This window comes from Falco biarmicus, chromosome 17, assembly GCF_023638135.1.
Source record: "Falco biarmicus isolate bFalBia1 chromosome 17, bFalBia1.pri, whole genome shotgun sequence".
NCBI lineage: Eukaryota > Metazoa > Chordata > Aves > Falconiformes > Falconidae > Falco > Falco biarmicus.
This window is the reverse complement of record NC_079304.1, coordinates 170580-190865: the sequence shown is the minus strand read 5'-3', so window position 1 is coordinate 190865 and position 20286 is coordinate 170580. Positions and strand designations below refer to the sequence as shown.

At 40.9% G+C, this 20286-nt stretch overlaps 1 protein-coding gene across 2 annotated transcripts in view; it reads left to right on the top strand.

Moving 5' to 3' along the window:
* Window positions 1–53: 53 nt before the first annotated feature.
* The window catches only part of ZNF652 (zinc finger protein 652), a 26078-nt gene continuing 5845 nt past the window's right edge, over window positions 54–20286 (top strand). The window contains exons 1-3 of one of the 2 annotated variants that reach the window (XM_056362486.1): window positions 54–313; window positions 792–962; window positions 16098–17245. In XM_056362486.1, coding sequence (XP_056218461.1) covers window positions 16337–17245 — 909 coding nt within the window. In that variant the 5' untranslated portion in view covers window positions 54–313; window positions 792–962; window positions 16098–16336. The remainder of the gene's footprint in view (window positions 314–791; window positions 963–16097; window positions 17246–20286) is intronic. The other variant, XM_056362485.1, reaches the window with a different exon arrangement.

Genomic DNA, 20286 nt, shown 5'->3' with positions numbered 1-20286 from the left:
AGCGGCGCGCGCGCGCGCGTGCGCGCGGCGGAGTCGCGAGACTGGCTGCGGCGGCCACGTAGCGCTGCGGCGGCGGCGGCGGAGGGGAGCGGGAGCCGCGTCCGCCGGCCGCGGCGGGGCCTGGGCCTGAGCCCGAACCAGCGGCTACTCGAGCGCCGCGGCGGCGGCTGAGGGGGCCGAGCGGAGGGAGAGAGGGGAGGGCCCCGGCCGCCCTGCCCTCCGCCCTCCCGCCTCGCCTCCTCGCCTGTGCCCCCCTCCCCTCGCTGCCCGGCAATGGAAGGCGGCGGGGGCGGCCCTGAGGGGATCGGCCTGGGTGAGTGCGGGCCGGCCGCTCGGCTGGGGATCCCCTTCCCCCTTCCCCTCGGGCCTGGCGGCAGCCGCCGAATAACACTAGGCCCAGCTCGGGGGCGGGTGACGGAGGGAGCAGGGCAGAGCCGCCTCCCGGCCTGCAAGGGAGAGGGGGTGGCAGGGCAGCGCCGTGGCCGGCCTGCAGCCCCCCCCGGGCAGCATGGGGCGGGCAGGGCACCCCCCAGGCGGCAGGGGCGCAGCCAGAGGAGTCCCCCGCCGGGGGAGGGGGGAGGGGGGGCGGCGGGCGAGGAATGCTGCCGGAGGGCCGGGGGATCTGCCCTGGCTGCTGCACCCCGCTGAGAGGGGGCTGTGCCACCTGCCTGGGGGAGGGGAGGGAAGGTGAGTTGCACGAAGCCAGTGTGTGTGCGGGGAGTTCTTGCTGCATTTGGCTGTGCTGGACTGCCTGCCCACACCTCCCTTCCCCTTCTGCCTTTGCTTTCCAGCCCCCTCCCGCGGAGCGGCGGCATGGAGGTGTGGGGGCCACCGGCAGCGCTCTCCTTCCTCCTTGTCACTTGCTAATTGTGCAGCCACGACGGTGCACGGTCCGCGATTGTTAGGAGGGGACGCGGTTCTTAAATGCAGTCGCTTCTGGGACTGGAGTTGTCATTGAGTAGGTGAGGAAATGAACTGTTACCTCCTGGAGTTGCGGGTTCTGGGTCCAGGTGCGTGGAGGGAAAAATCAGATGTTTTCTCAGTCTTTTGCTTGGATATCTTCCCCTTCTCTTTGCTCCCAGGACATATGTTGTGGTATGTGCGCCCTCGGGTTCTGGTTTTGATTTTGATTTTTAACTGCCTTCTGTGCAACTTTCGGTCCTGTGGATGTCTTGGTATAGGTATTGTTAGAATGAAAAGATATGCTTCAAGGTAGTGTATCTGTTTGGTCTTAATAGTATTATGTAAGTATGTTTAATCACAGCTGAGTTTTGGCATCTTGGGCGGTAGAAGTGATTTAAGTCAAAGCGAGGCAAGTACTGTAGACATAAAGGATGTGAGGAATGCGCTTTTTTATATTTTCAGAGGATGACCTGAGCTGTATTGTTCTGGGAATGGCAACTGGCACATGCTTTGTTGACAGTGGTGTATGCGCGGTGGATCAAGAGAATGATGGTGCGCGGTATGTGTGTACGTGCTGAATTAAGGAGTTGTAATGTGTGAGCATGGATTTATGAAGGATGGTCTAGTGCACCTTGATTTGTCACCTTGCTGATTGACTGCAGCTTGATTGTTTGCCTGTGGAAGTTGGGCACTCTTTCTCTTCAGGAGGCAAATAGGCGTTTTATAGATGCAGGACTGTGGACATTGGTGGTGTTCAAGGGGCTGTGGAGTTGCAAAATGTACTTTTAAAAGGATCTAGTATTTTATGGTAACAGGTGATTCACATCCTTTACATAAGTTCAGTGTTCTCATCAGGTACCTATCTGAAACCCCTTTATCTGTCTTTCTTCCTGCACGTAAGATGCTTCCCCCACCCTCCGCCTTCCTTAATAGAGATTAATCAAGCACTTGCAATGTGGTGGTTGTGCTGAATGCATGAAGAGCCCCATACCTGCCCCAGGCAGCCAACACTTAAATTTAGATGTTGATAATAAAGTTGAGATAAACTCACCGATTAAATGTGTAGTTGAGGGATAGAAATTTTGAAAGCTTTTCCAGAAGGTATGTATTTGAAAGAAAAGTGCAAAATCATGGAGGCTTTTTATTCTTCTAACTAAGCAATTGCATTTTGTAGGATGTCAGAGACTTAAGATTTTATTTATAATTTTGTCTAGTATTTGCTGACTGATATTTACAGCTACTTCAGATTTCTGGAGAGTAAATTCTTCAGCAGTTTTGTATGAATGGTTAGGTATATATAAGGGCTATACTGTAAAAGTGGTTTGTCAGGTTATGTTGCAAGTGCGAGATACTGGGATGTTCTGTTCTTACTCACTTTGCCAGAATCATAGAATGTGGAAATTTCAGACTGAGAGGTGCAATTTCATCTAAGGGTGGAAAGTCTTTGTATGTACCAGAAAGTGCTTCTAGCTCAAACACACCTTTTCTGGTATCATACCACCTAGAGGGTGAGATGTCCATGTAAGAATGACTTGGAAAGAGTCCTTTGAGTTTGTGCAACTGCATTAAATAGGTATTTTCAGTAAACCAGATCCCATCTTCCAGTCTTGGTCATATCGGTGTCTAATGGAAGAGTGTTGTACCAGTAGCATGTTTGAGATAGACACAGGTATATTTAAGGTGGTTACAAAACTGCATGTCATCAGTGACCTATTTCTCTGTGGCACACTATGTAATACACCTTATCAAAGAATATATTTCTTTCTAACCCCACCAAAGAGAGTCATAATTGGAAGTACCAACCAATTGAGAGGATTTATATGTTCTGTAACAACCTGATTTTTCATATTATTATTGTATTAAAATATTTTTGTAACCATTCTTGGTTACAGCACAGAACAGCTGATCTCTTAATGTATTCTGCTGTGAAACAGTGTTCTCCCTACAAGATCCAGATCTTGGCTTCTAAATGGAAGATGAAATAAATTTTAAAGAATATAATTTTGTTTTTCAAAACAATACTGGTTTACATTTTGCTAAATATGTGCTATTTGTCTTTTCAGAATCTTACGATACCAAAGTTTGGGGTGTGTCCCCCCCCCCAGTTAGACACAAATACGGATTTTTACGCAGAGGTAATTTCATTATCATGAAGTTATATGCTTTAAATATTAATGCAGTCAAATGAGCAGTTAACTGTTTACAGTTGACAGGAGCCTGTAATGTCTTGAGCTTCCTCAAGCTGAGGAAGCATGGTTGAATTATTTCAGTGTTTTCCAAGCAAGAAGAGTGTGTAGTTTTTTCTGTGGATCTAAATGCCTAACTTTCAGCTGTTTCCATTATAAGTATGAGGCTTACATAGTTTTAAAACTTTGCAATAATTCCTTTGCTGTATCAAAACTCTAAATAATCATCATTAAAGGATGTTTTGTGTTGAAGTGACAAATTTTGTACCGTTAAGAACATTTTAATAAAAACATGATTTGTCCTGGAAGCTGCAAACTCTGTTTAAACACATACATGAGTGTGAGTAAAGTTATATACCGTCTTTGGTCTTTGCAGGCTCTTCATTTTCAGTATTTTACAGAGTTGGTGGGGTTCGCTTATAACTCTTAAGTAGAATTAGTGTAGCTCTCATAACTAGGAAAAGCATGAGAGACAGACTTTCCTAGTTCATTAGAACCTAAACTTCTAGTACCAAATTACCTTTGTAAATGCTTAATTTTCCAAGTGATCTTAAATTGGCGATTTTTAGGTTGCTCCTCCCTACTGGAAAACAATTGCATAGGGAGTGAAACTCGCTGTAGCTCTGGTGCCAGCAGCTTAAACTCATTAACACTAGCAGCTTGCATTAGCTTGACAGTTTCAGACACCCTTCCCTGAGGAGGTTTCAGACTAGTAGTTTTCACTCAAGAGAAACATTTAGCTATGCTAAGCAACAACCAGCACTTTATGCTGTCTTGTTCGTGTGTTTCTAAGTTTTGAAACTTGTTTCAGTGAAAGAAGTGGTCTTGGGAATGTAATATGAAAGGCAAGTGGGCCTGCTTGAAGATAGGTTACTGGAATTAGGATCCATATTAATATTTGAGACAAAACCTGTTAAGCCAATTCCATTCTGTCCCAGGTACTAAATAAAGGTGAACAGAAAGTTTTTCAGCTGGAATTTTGGAGGCATATTTGTGGTACCCCTGTGAAGACAGATGGCCTGGTAGGATAAAGTAGTAGAGCTCTTATTTTTTTACAAGCAGAAAGTTTTATAGGTGAAAATTTACAGACAACAGAATGTACAGAAAGTTACAAATATTTGAGTTGGAGCATAGCTGAATCTTGCAGGTGCAGAAAGCTTACTAGAACTTTGCTTTTCCTATGGCTGACTAGTCTCATGGAAGTCAGTAAAAATCTGTTCTGAACCCACAGTTGCTCGCAGGTCATGCTTATTTAAGCCTTTTTAGTACTTATGTGATGAAAAGGGAATTATGGAATGTGTCTTAATACTGTTGTCTGAAGACAAATTACATATCGTGAGAACTGCGAATTTTAATGGTAGAAGGCTGATTATTTCTAATGAAAAGTCTGGTTGCTGTTAGTGCCCAGTACCTTAACATGTAGCTGGTACTGTCAACTAGCTGTGTCACTGTAATATTTCTGGACATTTGCTGAACAGGAGTATTTATGTTTTCTGATTGATGCAGATATTTTTTGCTACATGTGTTCTAAAGAAGCAGCTCTTCTTCCTGCTCATACTAATGGTTTGTTGGCTCTAGCCTTCATAACGAATTACACTATTTTGTGCAATAATGATCCTTAAGTCCAGTAACTTTCCCCTTTTTTTCTTTTTCAGCCTAGCAGATTTGAGGTGTTTCTCAAACGGTGTCAGGTGCATTTTCATTCCTCAGTATGTTTTGTATGCTTTCTCACTGTAGTAGATTCGAGTTCCCTGTTAAGTGACATGCACTATGCACTGTGCTTAGATTTCCTGTGTTTTAACTGCATGTCACTTTATGATGGACATATTGGGATACTGGGACAACAGCAGGCTTGACATTAAGAAAATAGAAGTTGTGACATACAGCTGTGACTTCAGAAGTCTTTAGCAGGGACAGAAACATACCCTAATAAATCTTGATCGCCTGTGTCGTGTAATAGTAAAAATGGCTGCTGAGAATCTCTATTTTGCTTTATTGTAATGTGTGTGTCTTGAACCATTCATTTCACACTTACTAGCTGCAGGACAAAATCTTATTAGTCAGAGTGAAATGCCATGCGGACTGCAGTTTAAAGGTCTGAGAAAAATTATTCCCTGAATGTAATTGAAACTTTTTGCCAGGCAGGTTTTTTAAACATATACCTGGTTGCACTTTTCTTCTTCCAATTGTACTTTCTAAATTTGTTATAATACTTCTGTTTTCTGGTTTGGTGTCCCCTCGCCTTACTGTATTACACTTGTTTTCTACTGCCTTTTAAAAATTTGTTTCCTAAATTATTCTGTTTTCTTTTTCCTCTCTCAGATTTTTATAGCTTTTTCTCTAAGCTGCAGATTTCTTGATGAAGGATCCCACCTTCTACTGATCTTTGATGAATTACCTAGCCCACTTGTGGTGCTATGAAATCATTTAACATGGTACCTCCTGTGCATGACTGACTTATGTTATCCCACACTCCAAGCACTTTAAATTCAGACAATAAGATGGAGTCAATTATCCCTGTTGTCAGTGGATATTCTTTTTCCCTTCTCACCCCACCCTTTGCACAAATAACCCCAGTCTTACTGAGATGCTATTCCCTGTCTTGCTTAGGAAGTGAAGTAGCCATTGTTCCTTTTTGTGAAGAGGGAAAATAAAAGTTTTGGGGTTTGGGGTGTGGTGGTTTTTTGGTTCCCCCCCCCCCCCCCCCCCCAAGCGTTCTCCCCATCATACTGAAACTTGCTGGCTGCTGTAAAGGCAATATCTCATTGCTGAGATTTGGAACTCATGTGCTACTGGGTAGGTTGGTTTCTGATACTTCATTCAGACCTTTGCCAAGATGTAGGTTTGACTTGAATCCTGTAACTCTGATCTGATCCTGCTGTTTTTAAAGACAGATCTGTGGGTTTAAATTATAAACACTCAGTAAGGAGAGAGAACTTTTATCTAAGAGTATTTTCATAATAATTTGATACTTCTTTTGAAATGAAAGCATGGGCTATGCAAAGTCTGAAGTGATTTGAGAAATTTTCCTGTTTGTTACATGTTCTTGAAAATACATTATTTTTTCAAGTTAAATTCTTAAGTGTCATCCTCAGATTTTCTTCCCCACAAATCCATTATTGTGCTCCTGGTTCTCTTATGTTGCTATTTTGTGGAAGGTGAAAGCCAGATTGCACCTGTAGAACAAATTGGTTATTTCAGGAAGCAAGATCTTGTAATGGACAGAAGTATTTATGAAGTTGCATGGTGAGCTGGTTCAGAGAACTGATCCGGATGAAAATTTATCACAAGGAATGGTTATTTTCCGGGCAGACTGTTTTCCCAAGGCATCTCACCTGGCAACCCATGAGAATGCCGGTGTTGGCATATAAACAGGGAAAAAGTATGCTGCCTCCTTGGGCAGCCACACAGATTTAGATCAGATTAAAATGAACAAGTAACTTTGGCTTTACCTGATAATTGTCCTTACTTTGCCCAGAAGGAATTTTAAATACAAAGCAGAGATAATAGCTGCATAATGAATTAGAGGAAAAACTGGAAATAAAATCCGCTGTATCATTGGGAAGAGTGTGTATGCTTGAGTATTGCAACTGTAGAACCATGTGAAGGTTGAAATGAACTGCTGCTGTGGTACAGTGTCTGTTTTGATCACGCATAGACTTGCTGAACAGCTTTATATCTCTATGTCTGACCCTGGTAACTTCAGGGAGAGTGCTGAATGTAGCTTCTACTTGCAGAGGTGGAATATGTGCAAGTAGGAGTTCTGTTGAAGTATTGTTATTTGGTTGGCATTTATTGGAAGCTGATAAATTTGTGTTGTTAAATGTGCTCTGTTAAATTATGTAAGTATTATAAAAGCAAGACTGTCTTCCCAAAAGTTTACATTGTGCATTGAAAACAAACTCAGTGTGTTAATGTTTCAGAAAATACGGTTGCTCAAAACAAGACAGTATTTGGTAGTGGAAGATAACCATACCAAATGGCTATGTTTAGGGTTTACAGGAGCGTTGTGACACAGTGCAAGAAGAAACGCACAATAATATAGTTTTGGTATTGGCACATTAGACTTTATCAACACTAGATTTACTTAAATGCATGCTGGTGATTTGTGCTTGCACGAACACACATACCAGCTTTGTATTAACCATGATTAGCTGAGCTTGATCCAAGTAGTGTCTGGCGATTCAGTAGTTAAAATGCTGCTAGAAGTTATAAAACTGAAACTCTACAGGAATGGACATGTGTTTTTATGGGCTGTTTGAAAGGAGATAGGAGGAGAAGCCCAGGTAAGGAAAAGAAGGGAAAGCTCCTTTTACTAATTCTCCATCAGCGCAGCATTTGCCAGTAAGAGTGGGCGAGTCACGCTCCTAGCTAGTGCATCTGCAACTGCGCAGAGGGCAGTTGTGCAGCTGCTGGTGGAAGCTATTTTGTTGCTATGAAGGGTTTTTAAAAACTTGTTGCTGGTTTCAAAGTCAAAATTATCTAGTGTGTAAAGAGCTCTAAATGAAAAATGGAGTGGATTTTAAACCTATGTGTAAGCACATTCCAATGATGTGAAAAGAACAAGCTCTATTTTGGAGAGGTCAAATTCACACTTTGTGAAGTCAAAGAAGATTTTGCTATTTAGATCTTTTTTTCTACTACATACCACACTCAGCAAAGTTTCAAAATATTTAACAGAGTTTTGGTTTTGTTTTGTGTTGTTTTTTGTTTTTTTTTTAGGATAAACTGGTAGACGGGAAATGAATTAAAAATCTTTTTTACAATTACATTATAATTGTAAATTTGAGGAACCCTGTGTAGTGTGTGTGTAACATCGTGCTCTTAGCTCAGATGAGATTATTTTAAACATTCAGTTATTACAGTGTAAAAGAAAACAGTACAGGAGCACGTTACATGCTGCGATGTGTAGTACAGGCTGGTCAACAAAAAGCTGTAAGCAAGTAAGTGAACCTGTCTGAGTTTTCTTAAACTGAACCCTTCTGTAAAAAAATCCAAAACTTGATTTTTGCTTGTATTCTGCGTATTGCAGAGGTCTCTTTTAGGGTTTGCAAGGAGAGGACGTTAAATCTATTCTGGATATAAAAGTTTATTATTTCTTGCCAAGTTAGTGCTGTCTGAGGAAAACCACCTTTCCTCCAGCATAAATGTCCAGGTGGAAGTCTACCTGTCAACTTTACAGACCATTTGCATTTTTGGACCTCTCTTAACTGTTCCCTATCTACATATTCAAAGACACAGATGCATATCTATTGCATCTTTCTACACTCTTTATCTCTGGGAGGAAAAATGCTAACTTTGGGAAACAAAACTACAGATCTTGATGATAGATTTCCTTTTTGTTTTCATACAGCTTTATGTGTAGCCTGTGTTGTTAGCACATTTACTTGCAATCTTAGAATAAGTTAGTGATGTTTGAAAAGTAGTGCACTTACTTGTATCTGTGAATAGAAATGGACGGTTTAAAGTCTTGGTGTAGTTTTTACTAGCCTTCAAGAAGATACCTGAGCAGATAGTGATGAAAGCAAGAGTTTTTAAAGCAAAAAGGAATCTTGCCACCAAACAAAGAGAAAACTAGGCAATAAAAAGTGATATGGAGCAAAGTAGCTTAATGGGATGAACAGTTACTCTACAGTATCATAGCAGTGGGTAGTTTTGAACGTCTGGCACATATTTTGATGAGTATATGAATTTGAAGGGACAGATAATGTGTTAATGTGGTCATATAAAGCTTTTTTTGTTTTGTATATGTGTCTTCAAGTAGCCAATTACAGAAAAGTAATAGATGTGAAAGGCATGTACATCTGTTGAGTGGTAACTACCTAGTTTTGTTTTCATCTTGCTTTGAAATACACAGATGGGACACAACAATAGATTTGAATACAAGGAAGTTGCCGATTCAGTCACAAGTGTTTAATTTTTATATATTTAAGGTAGTAGTAAGGTCTTAGACTTTCGAGAGTATATCATGGTGTACTAGAACTTTTCAAGATGTTGCCTTGTAAAAGAAAAATGTTGAGGTTTATGGCTGTCATATCTAAACCTCGTTCATAGGCAATAGAAAGCCTTCAGTTTACTGCAAAAGATGAGGGATTATAATGCTGCTGAATTCTGAAATGGCAACCTCTTAAACTATCTTCTGTGGAGACAGTGCTTGAGAAAAATCCAGATTCACAGTTCTGGAAATCACTGGTTTGAAAGCCTTTGTCCTTCAAACCAGATTTCTAGATACAGCCAAATAATTAATCTTAAGAAATGGAAAAAGCCTGAAGGTTTTTTTATCGTAGTTTATATGTTTTAGCTGCAGGATATTAGTAGAAGGCGTTTTTCTGGAATTGGAAATATGGTCTGCTTCATTTTCCATTAGACTGTTAAATACTTACAGGCAAATAGCCAGCTTCATACAGTGAAAATATGTTGCCTGCTGAGGTAGCAAGATACCTATGATAGATTATTTTTTTTGACCATTCCTTTAATAACTGGAAGATGGGACAGGCTAGATGCTGTATTGCATCTTCAGGCTTTCATATACCGCCCCATTAAACGTACTTCTGCCCAGACCTTTACTTCAAGAATTAGACAGTATTTATTTGCTCTCCAGTCTTTTGTTTCCCTGCCAGGACTCGCTGCGGTACTTCCAGCTACTGCCAGCGTTGCTGATTTTTTTTATGATGTGCATGTTGGTTTGCTTAGTTGTACCAAGACTAATCCATTTGAGACAGAGATGCCCAAATATATGGCATAGCTTTAATTTCACCAAAACCCAAGCCCCACAGTGCCACACGCCATTTTAGGTCTTATGAGTTGATGGGAAAATCATCAATCTTTTATGAGTTGATGGGAAGATGTGTTTCAAGTGAATTTTGAACTTGCAGTGAAGAGTTACTATTTTTCTGTTTTTTACAGAAGAGTCCCAGAATCGTGAATGCAGTTTCCAAACATCCTCTTGCTCTGTTATACCATATTCCCAAAGGCTGTGTCAGCTGCCAAAATTCTCCTGATCTAGGAGACAGGATCACTCTTCCCTCCTTCCCTTTGTAGCTCTACTAAGCGGGAACCTATTACAGATACCATCTCTTAGGTGGGTGTTGCAAGCTGTCCCTTGACGTCTAGCAGATGACAGAATAGATCGTTAGTAGCAGTCAGTCTTTATTTTGCATTTACATGGACAAAAGCAGGCTTGAGTACTTGCCCATAGAAATGCAAAAACTGAGGATGTGCTGACTGTGGCTCTGTCTTGAGATAAAACCTACCACTTAAGAACATATTTTCAGGTTTTTTGCATATAAAGCAGCTGAGATGCACAAGAAAGGAGTGATTGTACGATGATATAAATAATTCCCTCTTGTGTTATAGTCCTGATTACTATCCGCTTACATGATGTAACTTGTACCAGATGTGTTTTCCCACTAACTGGGAATTGCTGTGTCTGTGCACTATTCTGTTTCATGCACCTGTTCTTCAGACTGTGCGAGTATATTGAAACTTTTTTTCATGTGCTCTGAAATACTGCTAATGTGTTGAACTGTAGGTGACTGGACCGTTTTCGTTAAACACTGTTTTTTCACGTTTCAGTCTCTGGTTATTTTTTGGTAATATGCTTTTCAGAATTCACTTTATGTAAGGATTTCATGGAGCAGAGTTGTAGTGAGAAAGCATTAATGTTTTCTTATTTTTACGAAAAATACAGCAGAACTGTCTGTTGGGCAGTATACTTCAAGTTAAGTTGTATCTGCAATGCAAATTATGTTTTCCTGATGCATTTTCTTGTATTTCTGTCCTGTTTGCTGATGAAATTGATGACTTGAAATTCATTGATGGGTAACACTGATTAATATTAAACAGAAGCAAAGTAAAAAATCACACTCTTACTTACCTCTGCATTTTTACTTACCAGAATGATGCATTGTCTTATCAGCCTTTCAAAATAAACACATGCGAGTTTGTCATAGTCCTACTTATGTAGTAATACTACTTATGTATCCAAATAATGTGACTAGTGGGTGTAAATGTGTTTAACTTAATGATAACTTCTCCCTTGGAAAAGGTAGAGCTACACTTGGGCTATGAATTCATGTAGGTTTTAGCTGTACTAGAAGTTTCTACCTGATGAGTAGAGAGGAAGAAGGGAAGCTGGTGTTCCAGTTTTGGTTAGAAATTTGGGTGGTAGCCAGACTCTTAACATGTCCCAGGTTTGGTGTAATGTTGGAACTGTATCTAATTAATCCCCTCAACCAGCAACCATTGCCCTTACTCCTGTTCTGAGTGTAGTTTCTTCCAGAACTACTTGACTAATTTGAAATTGGGACATTATCTTAAATAATGTAAATTATTTATGCACATGATTGTTTCACCACTTGTAAACTGTGTGCAGATCTGATTGCCCCAGGACTTAGTGGAGCTGTTGGACTGTAGCTTCCAACCAAAAGGTGTGCAGAATCCTTAAAAACTTTAGATTGTTAATGCATATGCAAAATGACATTGCCGACATTGCCTTTAATTATAACAGTTATTTTTTTGTTAACTTTTTCTAACTGTAGTCTGAGCCAAAGTCTTGTTTTATGGAAAAGAAAATTTCAAATGTCAAGATGCTCAAGCTTTGTTGTGGAATATGATTTTATGTATAGTGGTCGATACACCTACATGGCAGAGTGGAAAACCTGTTTATACCTTGCAGTGCCTCTTGACTGTATCCATTTAAGAGCTGCTGTTAAACTGAGATCTGTCTGCTCTTAAATTGAAGAGAGGAAGAAGAAGTTTTGAGGGTTGTCTGCTGTGAAGTTAAGAGGTCTTGTGTTGTAAAGGAAGTACAAATATTCTGTGATGCTTGTAGAAGGTGTGTGGTATTTCAGTGCTGCAGTTAGCTGTGGCTTAGATTATTCCCCTGTGTGTTAGGTGCTGTGTACTTTTGGAGAAATAATTTTGTCTTGGTGTCTTGTGAGATATGTTGAGAGCACTTCTTACTGTACCAAGTTGGAAGTGAAATCTAGTACAGATGGCTAGGAAAAATTATATTCTGTGCCTGTCTTGAAAGGCTGTCTTATAGGAAAGCAAGAAAATAGTGGATGGCTAATAAATTAATACATTTTTAATGTTGGACATTGGCAATTGCAATGCAATATCTTCTTTCATAATATTAACTTTTCATGTAAGAAGTAGGTGAGCTGCAGGAAAGCCCCAAGGTTTTAGCCTTCCTTCTCTTTTTCTTTACAGTGTGTGTAAAACTTACTCAAGCAGATGCCTCTGATTTGTGAATTGAAGCATGGGTGTGTTTTTAAAAGGAATTTTCTGGTCCTTACGACTATCTGGGAAGAGTAAGGGGAACTTCCAGATGGTAATGAAGTAAAAAATTGATTCAATGCCATCTTTGTGTCAGTAGACAAATCACTGTTGTGCCTGCAGTGCTTCTGGACTTGCCAACCTACAGTGAGATGTGAATTAGACCAGCGTCTGACATTTTTCAGAGCTAATATAACTTTTATATGGGCAGCATTTAAACTGGTTAAAAATAAACAAAATTAGGCCACTGTCACATTGACCAGGAGTGGCAGGGTCATCGCTGGTTGTGGAGGGCCCCAGAGTGCCTCTTGTATGCTTTTATGGGAGCCACTGGAAACATCCAGGCGTAAAGGAAGAGTAGTTAAGTGCACAGCTGCGGAGCTGGCAGGCTGTCGGTGATAGCAGGCACACAGCTGTAGGCCATGCAGGGGTCAGGAGCTCATAGGGAACCTTGATATGCAGAAATGACTGTGCAACCACTTCATTTACTGCAAAAGCTGGAAGAAGCAGTGTTTTTCTTTACATCAGTGTCGGTGTCTGGTGGATGCTTGCGAGAAGTCCAGTTGTATGTCCTTGGCACAAAAATAGGAGATAGCAAGACTGTCAATCTGGTCCGTCTCTGAGGGCAAACTGAGGACATGTCGTTTAAAGTCGTTAACTTCTGAGTATATTGCACTTGGTCTGTGCTGATTTCAAGGCATCTGTTGAGTCAAAGTTGGGGCAGGTAATTGTGCTAACACTCTCTGCTCTTAAGTTGTTCTATTTTTAGTACAGTTAATGTGAAGAAATGGGGTTTTTCTTCAGAAGTAGCAAAAGCATTGTATGAAGTGTTGCTCCCACATACGCATGCTTCCTTTGCCAACACATTTGTCTGCAAGTTTGTACTTTTTTCTGGGTTTGAGCCTTCAATATTTGTAGGCTTGCAAACCTTTCTTGTATGATCTTTGATTTCTAAGTGTTGCATGTACCTCAGGTTCATTCTGTGCTCATAATAGTTATTCCTAAGGTTTATGTCTTGATAAGCGTCCTCAAAAATTGCTTTGAAATTGTGTATCCTTTTTACATTTTAATCAGAACCTGTATTTCTTAGTTTTGTAGTATGGCTGAAATTCTGTGAGCCCAGGCTGTTTAGCAACTTTGAAAAAAGTGGATTCACCTTTAAAAAAATAGGGGGTGGGGGGTGGCAAAAATAAAACCATCCATATGCTGCTTTCTTACATTTGGGTTTAGAAATGTAAGGAAAAAAAATCTTGCACTAAAATATTTTGGGCAGCATTAAACTGCTGTCTCTCAGAACTGTTAGTAGTCTAATAGTGTGTTTGTACTAAATGTATAAGGAGGGCTTTGCTTTACCGGCTGTTTGACTGTTAAATAACGTTGTTCGAAAGTTGTCGGTCCCTTGAGGGTAGCAGGCAGTGTATTCAAAGTGAAAGTAGGTTACTGATTCTGCGGAGTGAAGTGGTTTTAAGACCAAATAGCTTTGATAACTGAGAATAAGCCCCTTTGTTGTTTTTATTTGAAGTGGTAGTGTGTTCATACAAAGTGGTTTATTATACAGAATATTTCTTAAATGACTACAGGTGAAATGATGACAGGATATGTAGAGACTATTTTGAAATTCAGTAAATGGTGGGTGGAGGTAAAGCCTCCTTTTTCTGACAAGTTTTGCTTTTTCTGGCTATCTAGCCGCAGCATTCTGATAGCCTTCCTGATTTACTCGTGTGACTTGTGAGAGATGCTTAATATGCTGAGGAAATAATCGGGTATCATTTTCTACATAGTGATTTTTCTGAGCTGAATATTTAAATAAATTTTGTTGAAGGAAAGCTAAACTGGATTTCATCATGCCTGCTACTTCCTAAGGGCCTTCCTGGGTACCGAGTTGTTTGGCTTGCAATCACAACCAGTTTATTTTATAATATACATTTTTTTCCATCTGAATATTACTGTGATCACAAGCCAATGTTAACAGCCCGTCTCCACTTATCTCCCAGCCCAGCTGGGTCTTGGCACTGCTCTTCCTGCCTAACCTCTGGAGCTGGAGAAATGGGACCCTGCTGTGGATGGAGTGAGTGTGCAGCAGTGGGAATAGACCCTGCTGTTGCAGTGCTGTGAGTCTGTCTGCAGGTCACACTGTCAGGCACTTTCAGGGCGCTTTTTGAGTGTATTTGGAAAGAACTGGAGACCTGTTCAAGAATCTGTTTCAATTAACTTTAAGCTGGTAATCAGATGACTGGTTATTGGTCTGTTGCTTTCCCCAATGTGTCACTTCACAAAGATTGTAGGGCACAGTTAAGTCATCTTTATTATTCAGGCCTCTGAGACCAGTGGTAGGTTCATCTTCTGGTCAGTTAAATTCACTTTGAAGGGGGAAATTTCTGGTGGAAGAGTAAAATAGAAACTATTGCAATTAAATTGTTTCAAAACACACTTTGATGGAAGTTACAGCATTTGTGGTGTGGAGAGTATTTTAGTTCGGTACGATATGGAAGGAAATTTGTAATAATAATCCATGTCTGTAGTACTGCTTTAGGTTGGTGTTTTTTTTATTGTTGCTCCAAGAATATGAATAACAAAAATGGCTACAAGGTTCTGCAAAATCCAAGTGTTTTATACCTGTCTGCTGGACTTAGCCCAAGCTTACAGCCTCAAGGAATTGTTCAGATTCCAATAGTGGGAATCCAGTTTTCTTTGTATATAGCTGCTTGATCCATCCATTTTCTGTTAGGACCCTTCTCTGTCCTCTAGTCATGGGATGTCTCTTAGGTTCTGTCCTTCATTCTTTTCTGCACCCTCTAGTCACAGGTTTAGCTCTGAATATGCTGTTTGATCGGGATCCAATGTATTACTGATTTGATCTGCACAGCCAAAAATCTTGGCTTGATGTTGCAATACTGTGCTACCAAAAGGTAATTGTCCTGGTGAAAAATAGATGTGAGAGATTGATTGCTTGTATTCATTAGGGATCATGTGGCATTTTTTGCAAGAGGAAGTAACAGCGACCTGGTCAAATTCCAACTTGGATAACTGCAAATGAAATTTAGATGGGCAAACGTAATATTGTTTGGCTACTGCATTGAGGAATAAGTAGCTGGGGGAAGGGAGCATGAGACAAAAGAATAAGTGCCTTAAACCAAGAGGCTGTATGAGGGATCTCTGAGGTGGAAACAGGCAGGGGACATGGCGTTCTTAATCTGATTTAGTACTGCAAGTTGAAAATGTCTCCATTGAAATTATTCATGCATATCTACATTAATGGAATGTTGTTCGGTATATGTCCCCTTTCTGAGTAAGGATGGGCTCCCTTTGGGAGGTAGAGAAGAGCTATTTCTGTGTAGGTGTGCACCTTGTTTGATGGAGAGGCCTATGGGAGCAGAGCAGAGTTTTGTGGCTGTTGGTGCTCCAAAGAGTCCAAGAGAAGCACAGATCAGTGTCTTGGCCCAGCACCGAGGCAAGTGGCAGTGATCTTTGGTGGGTGGAGGATATTCATTACCTGGATTTCCATATCTCAGGAGTCTAGTACCAGTTCTGATCGCTACAAAAGGTACATGTATTTGTACCTAACTGCTGGTTTTGCTTGAGAGAGTGCTATAGGACAGTCCCACCCTAGCAGATATACCTCATAGGTGATGCACCCTGTGCTTTACCTCAGCTGTACACATGCAGAATTTGTTGTCAATTCTAGTGATTTTCTTAATTGATTTTTGTTTTCTCTGTTGTCTTTTGTAGATAAAATGTTCAGCAGTTTGTTGGCAACTTTTCCCAGAAGAATAATAACTACTGCTCTGCTCTTGCCATAATACCAGAATTCTGTGACGTCCGCATCAGTGCTAAACACCAGCAGAGAGTCTTACTTTGTTCATTCTGTGTAGATGGCACAGGCGTCAGTCTTGAGAGTCCATCCTGATTTAAAGCTGCTTACTTGGTTTTCTGGGATTAAAGGTGCTCAATGAGTCAGGGCCCCCCAAATGAGTCAAACAGCCAATTCTTGCCAACAGTTGGTTGAAAACTGTGCTGCACATGTAGCAGGGATGGCGCAAGAGGACAGTCGCCGTGGTCAAGTGCCACCTACATTTTATCATGGTGCCAGCCAGGAACTTGATCTGTCCACCAAGGTATACAAGAGAGAGTCAGGAAGTCCTTACTCTGTGTTGGTGGACAGCAAAATGAGTAAACCACATCTCCATGAAAGAGAGGAGCAGCCGTATTTCAGGGAGAACAGATCGGTAGGAGAGGTCCGGGCTGTGAAGGAAGATAGAGAAAACTCTGACGACTCTGAGGAGGAAGAAGAGGAGGAAGATGAAGTGACTTACAAAAGGGAGCAGATTATAGTAGAGGTAAACCTTAACAACCAAACATTAAATGTATCAAAAGGGGAGAAGGGTGTCCCCTCCCAGTCCAAAGAGACTGCTGTTCTTAAGACCAGCAGTGAGGAAGAGGAGGGTGACAGTGGGGAAGAGGCCACTGAAGACAGTAATGATGATGAGGAAAATGAGAGGCAGAAGAAAAAAGAGAAAAGTGTGGAAAAAGTTAGTGTTGCACAAAGGAGAACAAGGAGAGCTGCATCTGCTGCAGCAGCCACAACTTCCCCATCACCCAGAACTACAAGGGGTCGTAGAAAGAGTTTGGAGCCCCCCAAGCGTAAGAAGAAAACTGCAAAGGAGCCCAAGGCACCTGTGCAGAAATCAAAGTGTGAAGAGAAGGAGACTTTAACCTGTGAGAAGTGCCCCAGGGTGTTTAACACACGCTGGTACCTGGAGAAGCACATGAACGTCACTCACAGGCGCATGCAGATCTGCGACAAATGTGGGAAGAAATTTGTTCTAGAAAGTGAGCTGTCCCTTCACCAGCAAACAGACTGTGAAAAAAATATCCAGGTAGGTTTGCTCACCTGCTTGCCAGATTTCCATACCTTCTGTCGTGCCCTGGATACACTAGTGGACACTTCAGAGGGGGAAATCTTTTATGCAGATCAGGTTCTGACCGAGACCTTGTCTCTACGTATCAACACTTTGGTGTCTTCCAACAGAATTAAATTGCAGGGAACAGAGTGTACAACTGACATATGCTTTAGCAGAGTTACTGTAGTATTAAACTATGAGTTGGGGAAAACACAAAGCTACTTTAACAAATGTCAGACTCAAGAGTAACTGGCCTGCAAACAAGCACATTTGCAGTGAAGTACTTTGACAGGTCAAACCATCCTTCTTCAGGTGCTGAGCACCTGCAGCTATCGCTACCTTTAAAGTTCAAACTCAGTCACAGAGCATGTCCAGGTAAGGTTTCCAGGGAGAACAGAACTATGGCACTTTGCTGGTATTGGAATCAAAAATTTGTAAAATACCAGAGAGGCAAGCAGGTGAGAAAGAAACTAGTGAAGTCAAGATTTGGAAGTTGTGTTAAAGTTTAAAGTGAAGTTAGTTTTTAAAATCCTACGGAGGTAATTATATACAGGTAATTTTCAGTAAGCATTCATGTATGCATATGGAAGCATATGAATTCAGAGACTAACTCTGTTTGTGAGTCTACCCTTTTCCCACTGTTTAAAGCTGAGTAAATCTCACTGATAATATAAAGATCTCTGGTGTTTCTCACCAGAAGATTTAGAGCTTTTAATTTTATACAACAATGGAAGCCTGTGTTGTAATAGAACCATTTTAAAGTTTAAGTTGTGGAAAGCCTTTCAGAGTTTCTGATTCATCTGTGGTTTGTATTTTGCTTGTAGGCATCTATGTTCTCATGTAACTGGGGGCACTGTTGTTTTATCTGACAATTTGAATGTGCTTTTTTTTGCCTTGTTAAACTAGGCACAGCATTGCCACCTACTTCTGAAATAATCCCACTGCCAGCATGAAGCAGCTTAGGTTCAGCTTTTGTGCAGCTGAAATGTTGAGAGTTTGTAGGGCCACAAGTTTTTTTCTGTCCAGTGAGTTTTACCAGAAAGATTTAAGATCTTTTGTTTGTTTGTTTAAATGCTAAACTGAATTGGTATTCAGTTCCCACTGTGTGTGGGACAAGTTGAAATATTTATTGCAATTTCATTTTCCTGTAAGACTCAAATGCAGCTCTGTATAACACTATGCTATTTTTCCTTATGTTTCAGCTCATAGGAGGAAGACTGAAGGAAGGAGTATAATATAAGATAATGAGTCTTGAGCATAGTTATTAAAATACATAAACATGGCAGTTTTTGAAATAAAAGCTTCAAAAGTTTAGTGTAGGAGAGAACATTTAAATGTAAATCTAAGGAACGTCCTGTCATCCAGGTGGCTCATTCACAGCATAAACCCTTGCGACTTTAAACATGAATTCATGAACAGTTTGAATGTGTGGTATGGAATGGAAAAGTATACTGTAATCCATGCACACACCTGCTTCTAAGGGGTTACATTCCTCTGTCCAAAAGTGATAGAAAAAGAGCTTGTAGAAATTGTGGTTTTTTATATCCAGTATGAGAAGAATTGGGTCCAGAAACTTGCTCAAATATTTCTAGTGCCAGAAGCACTGCTAGTCATCTTCAAGTTCTCTGTATAAGCATCTATTCAACAATTATTTTCGTCTGTCCTGACGTTTGGAATGTTTCACCACAGCCTGCTAATTTTTTTTTTTTTAATTATTACACTTGGCAAAAGGAGTAAGGGGATATGAAAGTTTTACATTAATGTAGGGTTGAATATATCAAGGGGGATAAGGAGCTTTGTCTAGGGAAAAAAATGGTTTCATTATGCAAGTGGTACTTGAACATGGCTGGCTTCTCTATATTTTTCATCTAAGTGATGGAATATATCTGGTTTTCCAGGTAATTTTCTCTTTTTCATACTTTCAAAGTTAGCACCTTCACAGAATTTCTGTCACTGTAGATTCTCTCTTTAGTAGCTCTCAGTAGTAGTTTTCTAAATTACTTGCTGCTGATTGTCAGTTAAATTGTAGGCTGACCACTTAAAGGACTTGCTTAACCTTAAATCAAAGGATTTTTGATAATTTCATAGCATTGCTTTACTCTCTAGGGTTCCCCCCCTGCCCCCCAAGGGCTATAGTTTGTTCCTCACATGCCTTCAAGTAGGTACTTCTGGAGGCAGGGGCTCTCCTTGGAGTCAGCATGGTGGGCAGTGTACCAGTTTCCAAGCCTGCAGAGATTCAAGCACTGTGGAAGCAGCGTAATTTGTCTGTGCAGAGAACAACTCCATCTTGGCAGAAGTATTTGCTAGTTCTGCAGTGAACAGCTTACAGTCCTTTGAGCGAAGGAGGGTAATTGATAGGCAGAAAAATGGAGATGTACCAGAAACCCCAACAGCTAACAAAATTCACAAGCCACAATTCCTTCCTCTTCACTGCAAAGATGAAAATGACTTGGTATCCTCACATATGTGTCTGTTGTCAGGTTTTACAACTAAGGTTCTGGAATTTTCAAAGTTTCACAAGGATTTTTTTAATCAAGTCTGTAGCAAGACCTAACTACTGGGGGAAGAAAGACATGTGTGAAGGGCTGTGGATTCTGCTCATCGCTGACTTCTGGACATCTCACTGTAGTTGGGAGAGTTTAAAACATTGTTTGCATGTTGTCATTTTAGACCTACAGTGCTACTGATACGTATAATTGAAGAGTCAGAACACAAAAGACGGAGGTGACAACTTGCTTTGCTGTATGAGCTGGGTACCAGACTCTCCGCATGATCAAGAGCTGCAAGACGGAAGCTGTCTTCTGTGTAGAGCTAAAAGGATGAGAGAGCTTCGAATAGCTCATGGGCTGTTAGACCTGGAGTTTGAGTAGTCACAGTGCTCCTGTGAAAGACAGGGCTGGATGTGCAGATGGGTTTAGGGCAACTTGGTGGTGTTGGCCTCCACCACCTCTGTTGACTTCTTCCCACACCAGCAGCATCAGTGCCTGTGAACCTGTCTTCTTTGTGTTAGCTCCTTG